Genomic DNA, 12,833 nt, shown 5'->3' with positions numbered 1-12,833 from the left:
TGAGAAACTATATTTTGACCTAGGCCATAAAATAATAGGTATTAAAATGACTGTGTAATACACAAAGCAGAAACAACACAGGTCTAATAGCATCTTAGGAAAAGTGATCCTAGAAAAATGAACTAGATTCTAATAAGCCAGAGGGAATACCAAGTCATCAAACTCCATGTAGGAGAGGCAACTATAATACTAATTTTTCGAGACCATCGGCAGATCTGGGACATTTTTATTCTTAAAAAGCTTTTTCTCTTTCCCTCCATGCCGGTGGGTCTTTATAAACTTGAATTAAAAGTGGTACTCAGGATTTGAGGTGCATTCCTTTTCCTACAGCCTACGTGTTCATTCGGGAGATATTAAAGCTTGAGAGAAAGAGGAGAAGCTGCTTTGTTAACTTGCAACAAAGTAGGTCAGCTGTGAGAGGGCAGAAAGCAGCCTGAAGAAGAGGAACAGGGTCCTTTAGAAAGAGGCAAAGATACTAACGGCTGACCTTACCAGCAGTTGTTCATTATCTGTGAGCCTCTGTGAATGAAGGGGGACAAATGCTAAATTTAAGACCTTTGGGAAAGGCAGTTTCCCCTCCGAGCAAAGATCAGAGGGTCTCTGTTCTTGATGGTCGAGATGCAGGGCACAATACTGAATATTAGGTGGGCTTTAAGTGGACAAGGATGGCAAGTGTCATTGGCTTGTGTGTGACCGAGCTCTAGCCAGAAGAGAGCCTCAACTTGGAAGCTCTCAAGAAGCACTGCCAAACACTGACTTGTATCTTACATTCCTGAAAGCTTTGCCATCTGGTTTTATTCCCCTTCAGCACAACATATGTTTTTCTTGCTTCCAAAATATATGCTTCTCTATTTAGTATTGTCAATCTATTAATTCACACAAGGCCTCTTAATTCATAACAAGATTCTTCTTCTACTCCATATCCTGATGCTGAACCCTACTATTAAAAAGAAAATTATTCAAAGCGTTCGTAATCATTTTGGACCCTCTAGAGTAGTGATCCCCAACCACTGTGGCACCTGGGGCTGATTTTGTGGAAGATGGTTTTTCCACGGGCTGGATGTGGGGGGAATCTTTCAGGATGATTCAAGATCATTACATTTATTGTGTCCTTTATGTTAGTTTAACAGCTGTGTCTGACTCTTTGCAACCCTATGGACTGTAACCCGCCAGGTTCCTCTGGCCATGGAATTCTCTAGACAAGAATACTGGAGTGGGTTGCCATTCCCTTCTCCAGGGGATCTTCCCAACCCAGGGATTGAACCTGATTCTCCTGCATTGCAGACAGGTTCTTTACCGTCTGAGCCACCTGGGAAGCCCTTTGTGCACTTTATTTCCAATGTAATGCCACTGCTGATCTGAAGGTGAAACAGGTCCATGGTCCAGAGGTTGGAGAGCCTTGCGGTAGAGGATTTGTGTTTTCTGTTTTTAGTCCGAGTTTTTCAAAAATATCACCTTGTGCTGTATATGGATAGAATAATATGCAAGATTCTACTTCCTCTGCTTGCTCTATCCAGTGGAGTTGTGTTTTCTGTGATTTGGTCTAGTCCACATGTAAGGTGTATATCAAATGTAGGCAAAGTTACCCTTGAAAGAAATCTTTAAATTGACCATATAATAAAGCAGATATAATTTTGCATATATAATCCTGCGAATAATTTTTGTTCAAAGGGAAGTTTGAGGAAGACTGAATTCTAAAGGAGGGGAAGTCTGAAATAAGAAAGTGTGGAAGAGGGAAATTTAAATGCAGATAAATATCTGGATGTTTAAGCCATTCTGCTTCTGAGGTAGCAGTCTGATCCCTCTAATGTATGCTGGATGGATAGATAATTTTAATGTGCTCCCGCTTCCCTATACCATGAACCCCATTTCATTTTAACACTAATGCCCCGTGATGTTAAAAGATGTCCTGTGGGTTCTTTGTTGTTTTGAAACAAAACATCATGGTAGAGACAACGTGGGAATGTGAGGGACTGAAAAGCGACTTTTTTTTTTTTTTTTTTTTAGATAAAGACCTTGAGTTCCAGTTCATTGTAAAGACAGCCATTTGGAAAGTATCACAAAAGAAACACTCACAGATATGTTAAGGATTTTTCATGAAAAAGCCCAGGTGAATTTGATTAAAAAATAAATTTTTTTTAAGTGCCTTGAGGATCCTCAGAAATAACCAATGCTTATGCAGAAATCATTTTCACTCAAGATATTAAAACTCTGGGGCTGCTTGATTTGTACTGAGTGAATCCAGTCTCTAGTTTTATAAAATCTTATTATCCAAAAAAGTGTGCTATAAATTCAGCCACTAAATTCATCGCCAGCTTCCTAATGTGGTCATCTCGGTGTCACCCTAAAAAGTAGAGCTGTTTTATCAGAAGCTCAGGTTTTAAAATTTCCACTCATACCATCTCAAACACATTGAAAGGAAACACATTGAAAGCTCACATCAAGTATACTTTTGACTGTAAACATATAGTTTCCTTTATTATGACTGTTGGTGTTAATTTCTCAGGCTTTCTTTAGTACTTTCCATCAATTCATTTTTTTCTTTTTTTCAGTAGGCCTTTGAAATTCTCAAAGGCCCTACGCTGGGAGATAAACCCTAATGCTGGGTATGCATAAACTGGCCTTTCTGAGAAAGAACAGCTCAGTCAGTCATCCTGAAGAACATTTAGCCCTTTTGTCCCTTGCGCTGAAAAAAAGTACCAAGTCCTTGATCTACAAAACTAACACAGAAGTTTCTCTAAAAAGTGAATGTCCCTATTCTTCATATTTTCATCATACAAGGAGATTCTGGACAAAATATGGCTTGATGAAACCACATGGCATCATTATATTTGCATTTTAAGATCTTTTAAGTTAAAATCTTACTCTTCTTAATAGAGTTCTTAGCCAATCATGAAAGGTTGAAAAGGACCTAATGCGTCTCACAGAACATTAATATCTATAGAAGGACACAGTCTCATGCCCAGGTTCGATGAATTGCAAACAGACTTGTTTCCTTTCTTTGCACAGCCTCCATTGTGATCGGGAAATGGTGGTGTGAGATGGAGCCTTGTCTAGAAGGAGAGGAGTGTAAGACACTCCCTGATAATTCTGGATGGATGTGTGCTACAGGCAATAAAATCAAGACCACAAGAGTAAGTTGTTTTCTTTTTTTTTTCCAAATGTCTCATGCATGTTACAAACTGTACTGTTTGCCTTTGTGTTGTATAAATAGCACCCAGAGAAGCTTTGAACAGGAGAGAAAGAAGCTTTTTCCCCAGCAGAAACCATTTTTGATTATTCAGATCAGTGTCCATCCATCAAAGAGAAGTTAGAGATGGAACTTGACTTCTCCATACTGAGCAGTTTAGTGTTCCTGTTATGGACTCATAAACAAAGCTAGGCTGCCATCGCCAAAGGGAAGAGGGGCAGTGAGGCGGATATTTGGATAATGCATTGGACATCTATGGTGCTCAGAATAGACAATAAAATAAGGATCTTGCCTAATTCATCCAGATGGTTTTCTAAAAAGTTCTGCATTTAAGTACTGCCATTTTCTAAAGGTTGTTTAAAGGAATTTTTGATGCTCTTTTAGGGAAATGAAAGGTTTCTCTGATGTGAATAATTGTTCTTTGCTTTGTGTGGTTGAAGCAGGAACTGGCTTCAAAATATGCAATGATGTATATGAGGCTACCCAGCCCATCAGAATTGGTGTCATGAGGCTGCAACAGGTTAGATAGGCCAGTCTAGGTCAGTTGTTGACTCTGTAGTTACTAGTTCATAGGAAAGTTTGAAAGTTCTAATGGGAGTATCGAGGGGGGTCCTTTAGGGTAAGTAAGACAGTAACTATTCACTATACAAAAGTCTACTAGTATTTTAACAGTCAGTATGGTGATATGTACATGTACCGTGAGAATATCAGCACTGTTTTATGTGTGTATGTTGCAAATATTGGGTACTTTTTAAAGCAAGCTCCACTAGTTAAAATTCCAGCATGTTGAACTTGTAAGTTTCCAAAAGAGCGATCCGAATTTCCAAGGGCATATCTGATTCCAGCCCCTAAATCATGAGTCTTAACCTGGTCTTTCTTCTCAGAATTTTCCTTTCAAAAAATAAAATTGGTTCTTGCATTTTTGTGATGCAGAAAACATAACACTTTATGAAACTTTTTATAAGTGAAGACTCTTGTTTTTCCAGTTTAGTTGCCTGTCCTGACCACGTTAGCCAGTAAATGGCTCCACCTCCCTGGCTTGCAGCCAGAAGGCTTGTCAAAACCATCCTAGCCTGTTAAGCTACAAATTGAAGGTGCCAAGAAGCTCAACCCAGACTACTGTATTTCATTTCAATGACACACCTACAGAAGAGAGTGTTTAAAACTGAACCTAGTTTGTGCTACTTACCCCAGAAGTCATCTTAATTAGCTGGTCTAGAGTATGGATTTTTGGTTTCCCTTTGGTTACATTTTTCATGAAGATGATTTTGCCAGATAATTTGAAGATACCCTCGCAAGTTAGTTTTAAGCTACTCTGAATTTTAGCCAGTCAGTAGCCGTTGTTTTGAACATGTTGCTGACATACTCTTTGCCAAATCTCCATGCCCTACTCCAAGTGATAAGCAATCACCCTTTATTGATGGTAATACTTGTTCTCATAGTACCTTCAGACTTAAAACTCCTTAAAAAGCAATAACGTGAGTCAAAATATTTCAGAATTTAGATATGTAAAATTCCAAGAGTAACAATGAGAAGCCTCTTTGGCTGACAGAAAATAAAACAAAACAGAGAAATTGTTAATTCTGCTTATTTGTGACCCACATATCACTTTCTTTTATTTGGCTTTTGTAGAGTATATTGTAAAACCATCATGCTTGCAGTAATACATCCTAGACATTCTTCCGAATCACCAAAGTATGGTGTGGAATCTGATCATGGTCATAGAGCCAAGTACACACGTGTTCACTACAACACTAGGTGGGCTGAACGCAATCCTAATAGCTGAACAGTATAAGAGAAATAAATCACCCTTACAGGCACAAAGCAGAAGATGTACCTGTTTCTGATGTGTGCATCTGTTTCAGGCAAGGAAATAAGAGAGTCCTCTATAGCCATATGTGTGGCATGTCAGTCAAGTAAGAATTCTCAAGTCTCTCTTTAGAGAAAGAAAAAGAAGATAGTAGAAAAAGGTGAATGTTTCAGACCTTACAAAAACCCAAACACTGCAATTGACATATTTTCTTCCCCCTTCTTTACAAAGAAATTCATGATTAAATGAACACTTTTAAACACAAAAGCCACAAGTTAAGTCCAGGTGATATACATAGGCACTCCATCCCAAATAAATGGCTTACACCAGTCCTTAGATCATATGCTCTAAAAAATAGGTTTTGTATGAATTTTTCTAGTATGCCTTGTGTGTTTTTCCCCATCAGAGTATAAATATGCCTACACACTTCAAATGTTGACCCTAGCAATTTAACTTTTAAAAGTTTAAGTCACAGATGTATTTTAATTAGGAATCATATGTTTTCATTGTTCTTTAAGAAGTAATCTTTAGGGTAAAAAATTCAAGACCTTATTAAAGAGAAAGGAAGAATAAAGAAAATCACCTCTTTTTGTTCTATGGGTAAGATTGCTTCAAAGAGTTCTTTAAGAAAAAACAAAAGCAGAAAAGTGAAGAAACATACTCAGATTGCTAATGGCAACTGTGAATTTCCTGCAAACTGTTATTTTTTTAAAAGGAACTTCAGTGTAAAGAAATTTGCAGGAAAGATTCCTGGGACTTCAGTCTTTCTCCCTACTTTTTTTTTTTTTTCATATAAACTCCCTATTATCTGAGTTACTTCCCAACTAATCATCCTAAGCCAAAATTCTCAGCATTTTTTCAAATGTAGATAAACAAAAGATGGTTTAAAGTGTGCTCTAATTTAAATTTTTAGGATGCTCATTTTTTAAGGAAGGTGGAGAGTAGAAATTCAGTGTTTCATTTAAACCACCAGACACCACAGAATATAGACTAGCCAGGGTAACAGGCCACAGTCTGAAGGAAAATCTTGGGGAAATTGGATCTGGGTGACAATAAAATTCAGAAGGGAGGAGAGAAGATGAGTAGAATCAAGCAGAGGCTTCCCTTTCAGGAGACTTGGCAGAATAAATCATATGGAAAGAGGAAACTTCCTGAATGTCACATTATAGAGAGAAAGTAATCACACTTGAGAGGTGTTCCAAAAACATGGCATGGGTACAGTAAAACAGATGCCTTCTGAGAAGAAGCTTGGTGCATCTGGGTGAAGCTTCTTGGCTAAACTTTAACACTGGTCCTGCTTGATCATAGCTTCAGTTGTTTTATTAAATTGCTTTGTTAGGAATTGGAGCAAGACTAAACTACCTAAATATTGACTAGAGATTTTCCTCCTATGGTTTTAGATATCCATTAGTTTATCCCTTTTCTTTGGACTGATATATGAAAAACATAAGTTGGCTAAATTTTAACCCTGTTCCTACTTAATCATGGCTTCAGTTTTTTTATTACATTGCTTTGTAGGTAGTTTGTAGCAAGACTAACCTGCCTAAATATTGACTAGAGATTTTTTTCCTATGGTTGTGGATGCCCATTGGTTTATCTCTTTTCTTTAAACTGATGGAGGAAAAGCGTAAGAGTGAAAGGTGAAGAACTATATTCCATGTATTCAGGAATGAATCTAGTACCTTGTATATTCAGGAATAATGACTTAATTTAGAAAGCTAGACTTCCCCTTTGAGGAAATAAGTTGTCTGACAATGCTGTAATAACTTATGTGTAGAAAGTGAACAATGATTGTTTGGGGACAGGAAGAGGAAGGGAATAAAATGAGGACAAATCCAAAATCACTCAGGAAAGAAAATTAGTAGATTAAAATACCAGAACGTAATCTGGTTTTATATCTGGGGAAATATCAAGCAACTTTTTGGATTTCCTTCATCCCAGTATGTTAATGTCTTTCACATTAGTGAGGAGATCAACAGTTAGTGTACACTGTAGAGTCTCATTCCCTAAAAGATAAAGTTACAGACCTCAGTTAGCAACCTAACCCCTCAGATTACACACCTAACCACAATAGCCATCTTTTCAGATGTGGTATGCTCTGTGACTTACCCAACACAATTCACCAGAGTCATTTGTCCACAGCCTCCTGGCCTTATCCTCCTAATGACTTTGCATATCTCCACCCATTCTAGTCACCCCAGTGTTGTTTTTTTTTTTTATATATATATTACTGAGGAGTAAAATACCAGCTTTGACATATTCCAGCTTCTTCACTCAAAATTCCACCAGGCGTGAAAGGTTCTGAGAGTCTTTACAGTCTTGATCTTTAGTCCATTCGTTTTGCAAAAAATGCCTTTGAGAGAGAGAGAGAGATGATGGGGAAAGAGGGGAGGTTGGAGTGGGAGTGGTATTTAGAGACTGCAGGAAGGAAGAATAAACTATCTTCTTAGAGAATAAACTATGCTATCAAAATTGCCACAATGATCCAAGTGTACTCATTCATTTCTTTAACTAATAAATAGTATTAAACCTCTATTATATAAAGTTAAAGTCTTGGGAATGTGATGATGGTCATGACATGGCCCCTGGTCTTCTATGGAGGATAGGGCCTAAGGTCAGGTGGGATGGGGGAGAGGGAGGGTCATTACAAATTTTTTTTAAAAAGGCAATTCCAGGTCAGTTTCAGAAACAGCTCTCCTTCCTCTTGGTGGAAAAGAAGACAGTGAAAACAAATGTCATAAACACCACTGGACTATAGGAAACCAAAGTTTGAAAGGATCTGTTATTTATATGGAAAGAGTAAAAAAAAATAAATGTGTAAAGTTTTCTTATACATTCTGCCCCTGGCCCAAACAACTTTTGAATGCAAGCATGTATTACCATTCCTACCTAAACCTGAAAGCTTTAAATGGACTTCACTCCTGGACTCAGAATACTCAGTTTCTAAAACTATAAAGAATTAAGAGATGATGAAGAAAACTGTTTTAAGTCCTAGAACTCTAAAATAGAATCTTCAACTTTATTAGAACCATCGTCATGCTCTAAACCAGTGATTCCTCACGCATGCATCCTTCTGAATATGAGTCTTTGGGATCATTATTTGAATGGATTGAATGACATCAGTAGTTATAGAAGTATGCCATTGATTGCCCTTGAAAACTATATCATTGTTTGAGTAGAACAGTTTCCCGCCTTGTAGAGATCTCCTAAATTCCTCAACAAGTGTGACCCAATCTTGGCGATGACTTCACTTTATGCCACCCCTCTGCATCTTACGAGCGACCAACATGACAAGGCTAAGGAATTTCCTTCTCATGAAATTCTCGTCAGACAGACATAGGAGTAACTACATAATTTACAGAAAGAGTCCAGTGCAAAATGAAAACACAAAACCCCTGTTTAAAAATTACTGAGAATTTCAAGATGGCAGTTGCGGGTCATTAAACCAAGTGCAAGGTCCTTTTCGGCTCAGGGCTCCCCACGGTTACGTAGGTTGCATGCCCAATTCTGCTGTCCTGCTTAACCATTGCTCCAAGAGTCTGTGTCCTCACTTGTGGCAAAAATTAATGAATTGATACAAATATGGTGGCCTGTGCATGTGCTTTGATCACCGTTTGAAAACTACTGCTCTAGACTTGAACATTTTTTTATTTCAGTGCACTTGAAAGAAGCAACATCCTAAAAATTCATGGTGTCCTTAATTTTCCTCCTAATCCTCTTTCTTTGTGCCTTCTTTTCCTTCTTTTCTTCCTGAAATTTCTTTCTTTCTCTCTTTGCTTTCAGATCCACCCAAGAACCTAACGGAAGCATTTGTTATAGTAATAAAGGAAAACCAACTTTGCGGAAAATACATTTTAAAAAGTTAAAACATCTTATGCATTAGAAGCCAAATGGATTTCTTATTTGCACTTTGACTGATTACCAGATAAACACAGTGCTTTTACTGTGTATCACTGAGTATCCTAGAGTGAGAAGACCCGAAGTTTTGGCGGTACCATGGAAAGTGGGTTAAGAAAAAAAAACTGGGTTTTCTCAATGCAAATTTTTTGGGATTACGAAGAACGATCAACTATCTTCTCATTTGGATCTACAGTTACTTTGTACCACTTGAAATACATGTATATACATAATATTTTGAAATATATATTCTCTTCAAGAAATGAACTGTACCACGGTTTGAGACGGCTGGTGTACCTCTTTGAGTTCTGGATGTTTTGTTTTGTTTTCTTGTCATTTCTTTTGCTATCAGCAAGGAAAACATGTGCCCTTTTGAGAGGTCGGCATGGCACTGGCACTGGAAGGCCAGCTACAGGTGGACTCCTGGAATCTGAGGCATCAAAACAACCGAGTCAAGAGCTTCCTTCTGTTTCTACCAGATGGCCCAAGGAAGCACATCATCCTGATTTATTGTTTTCTATCCTGTGCAATATTAGCATGCAAGCTTGGCTTACATAACCATACTTTATATTCAATTGATATATAATAACCATTCTAACCTCTTCCAGGAAAATATTTTTAGAACTACTAGCTTTTCCACAGATAAGAACAATGAGGATTCTTGAGGGAGCCACTCCACCATGCTGTTAAGACTCTGGCAGAGTGATGGTCAAATATGGATCCCTGTATTAAGTTCTGTAAATACAGTGTCTTAAGGCTTTGTATAGCTATCCTAAACTGCAGAAATGTCCTCTGATTAAATCCAAAGTCTGACATCATTAATAACATAGTGCTGTAGCAACAAGTCTTATCATGGCACCTCTTTCTACATTTGATTTGATTTTTCCAAGAGTATTCAGAGATCTCTTCTGATGAGATGGAAAGACTGTTAAAGCAGTTAGGTTTCAGAATGATCTGTGTGACCAAATGTTGGACAGCCCTATTAAAGTGGTAAATAACTTCTTTCTAAATCATTGTGTCCTCTTCATTTGCCATTTATTTTTCCTCAATCAGAGTTAGCCAAATCCAGAGAACATTCATGTAGTGACACATAGTCCACCAGAATTATTTGCACAAGGTCATTGCTGATATCATAACCAATATTTCCAACCCTAATAATTTAAAAACTAGAATTCATTACTAGAAGTTCAGTGTTCTCAGCCAGCAAGATGAAATGTCAAATCCTATTATTGGGCTTCCATAGTGATCACCTGGATGATACATATAGGGTTCAGCCCCACAAAGATCGATTTGTGTCCATATTCTTTTTTTAGAGTTACTTAGCTGACACTTTTAGGAAAGACTATCTACTTAAAATCTTGTTTAAGTAGATATTATGTTAGCACTCTGGTAGAGCATAATATTATTGTACATTCTTGTTACTTATCATATCATACTGCACGTATGTTTTTTTCCTACAAAGTCTTTTCTCCAGAATATGTGTTATTAGGGCCTGTTACTAGATCAGTGGCACAGTGGGTCTCCTAGAGTGGATTTTTTAGTTAACCTTTGGGTAAAATCCAGAGGCTCCTTCATCTCTTCTAATATACCTTGAAATCTGATTGAATATATAAATACTCTAACTAGGTGGATTTGTTCTGCATCTTGAATGCCTATAGAAGCATCCAAAAATGGAAATGGAAACCTTATTGCAAAATCTGACCTTCCTAAACACTTTAACAAACATTTTCTAGGAGGTAGCATAAAATTCATACCAACAATTCAGAATTGCTTGCATTTTGTGGTCCATATCCATGTACCATGCAATATGTTACAAATTGATTTCATCTATAAATTTCAGAGGTGAAAACTGAAGTCATAAACCCAAAGATTTATCTATAACACTATCTCCCAAAATGTGGAGCAAGATACTTCTATAATCAAATATATTAGGGAAATTTTTTTCAACAAAATAAAGTAGAAGTATTTAAAAGGATTCTCAGAGCCTTTAATACATCAAAAGATACTGTGTGTCCTCAAGAAAGACTAAAACAGGGGGAGTAAAGTAAAAGGCTTCCAGAATCCAAGCATGTTGAGTGGTCCTTGACTAATGGAGCACTCGTTTGCTGACAAATGAAAGCTGCAAGAAATTATTTCTGTGTGAGAATAGATTTACTGCATTGTCATGTCTTCAGTTTTTCTAGAGAACCAGAAGTCTGGATTTTTACATACAATCTTCTAACATTCTTAAATAAGATGAACCAAAATGACACTATTTCCATTAAAAAAAAAAAACTCTGCAAGGCTTATTACTGCCCAAAATATCTGACCATGTGGCCTTTTCTATAAGATTAGTATTTTCTGGAATACCCTTTGAAGCGTGTTTGTCCTGAATAAACAAATCCAACGAGAAGAAAATTTTTTCTTTTCTATGGCCTCACACATGTAGACCATACTCATGATTCTCAATATGTGGGACTCACAGCTTTTTCAGTTCTGTAACTAGAGCCTGTAAGTCAATGAAAGATCCAGTCTAGAGGTCCATGTCTGTTAGTTCATCTCCTGTTGTTGACTTAATGCAGTAAATTCCCTGGGAAAGAGTTGGAAGGAAAGAGAAGGGGGGAAAAAAAGAAAAGACCACATCTGAATCAAGCAATCATCCAAGAAAACAGTGAAAATATTTGTAAATGTCATCAAATTCAGTTTCCATTTATCCAAGTCCCTTACCAAAATGTGTGAACCATCAACTTGTGTTTAAATTTAACTTGCAGCAGTTTGGGGAATTTTCAGTAACTACCATCTGCCTATTGAATCTGAATGTATATGGTTTTAAAAAGTATATCATGTATTTTTGGTTAATAAAGAGCTCAGAGTGGTATGACTAATACTGATACTGAGCTTTTGAGTCAAGAATGATGAATAATATTATAACATAATTAGAGCAAATGCCAAGGGTTTCATCCAAATCCTTTCTCATGGTGAAAGGGAAATATGACTCATTTCATAAGACAAAGATTTTCAAGGAAGTTAAAGCTTATTTGCTGACTTTTTTTGTGCGTAATCGCATTTACCCATAAACGGACTTGGCAAGCACGCTGAGATGTTTAACTACTTTTCTCCCATTATAGAACAATGAAGAATGTTTTCACCAACACACAATTCATATCTTTTTCTGATCAAATCCCATGTAACTTTCACCAAGCAATATAGTGATTTTATAGTGCAGTATATTATGCCACCTTGCATTGTTACTGATAAAATAATTTATGAAGGGTATAAAACTGTTTATAGGAGACAATCCACACATTCCTCACCTGCATGGGATATGCACTCCTCCTCGGAAGGTCAAATATCACATCATGAATGAGTTTCTGTTTTAATTAAGCTTGACAGTCCCATTTCAAAATCTATTTGGTTTTGCTTGACAAAGTGTATCATGTCTCTTTTCACTGACTACCTTCCAAATAAAAGACTTAGTATCTAGCAAATTCTAGGGCTCAAGTCACTTCCACCTAGTTTATAAATATAAGAAAGCAATGTAAAAGGCATTCTAAGGAATGTAGAGACTCAGAGCTCATGCAGTAGTGATAGAATATGATTTTGTAGTGCCCCTGGACATTATACAAAAGTGATAAAATAAAATCATGTTCACACTTCAAAGTAAATTTAAGAGGAAGCCACTAATTGCACCAACACACACAGATCTCCTGCTAATAAAGATTTTAAGATTTTACGTTGAATAGTTCAGGATATTTTTTCCTTATAAAAGATCTCAGAAGCATCCCAATGGAAGTTACATTATGCTGACATCTTTGGTCCACAGTGGCTCTCATTTATTTATTTTATTTCCTTAGGTAGTTTGTTTCATTTTCGAAAAGAAAATGTTCAGCTCTCATATATTGATTTTGGTAGCTAGCTACATTATTTAAAAAAAATAATAACCAATTATCAAACATG

At 36.9% G+C, this 12,833-nt stretch overlaps 1 protein-coding gene across 1 annotated transcript in view; it reads left to right on the top strand.

The window, feature by feature from the left end:
- TAFA1 (TAFA chemokine like family member 1) overlaps positions 1-8,827 on the top strand; it is a 514,464-nt gene extending 505,637 nt beyond the window's left edge. Inside the window, exons 3-4 of the mRNA XM_061129166.1 lie at positions 3,010-3,134; positions 8,784-8,827. Of these exons, the coding sequence (XP_060985149.1) occupies positions 3,010-3,134; positions 8,784-8,801 (143 nt within the window). The 3' untranslated portion in view covers positions 8,802-8,827. The remainder of the gene's footprint in view (positions 1-3,009; positions 3,135-8,783) is intronic.
- Positions 8,828-12,833: the final 4,006 nt, after the last annotated feature.

This window comes from Dama dama, chromosome 24 (genome assembly GCF_033118175.1).
Source record: "Dama dama isolate Ldn47 chromosome 24, ASM3311817v1, whole genome shotgun sequence".
NCBI classification, from domain to species: Eukaryota; Metazoa; Chordata; class Mammalia; order Artiodactyla; family Cervidae; genus Dama; species Dama dama.
The sequence above is the reverse complement of the archived record's forward strand: the minus strand, read 5'-3'. Positions and strand labels throughout refer to the sequence as shown.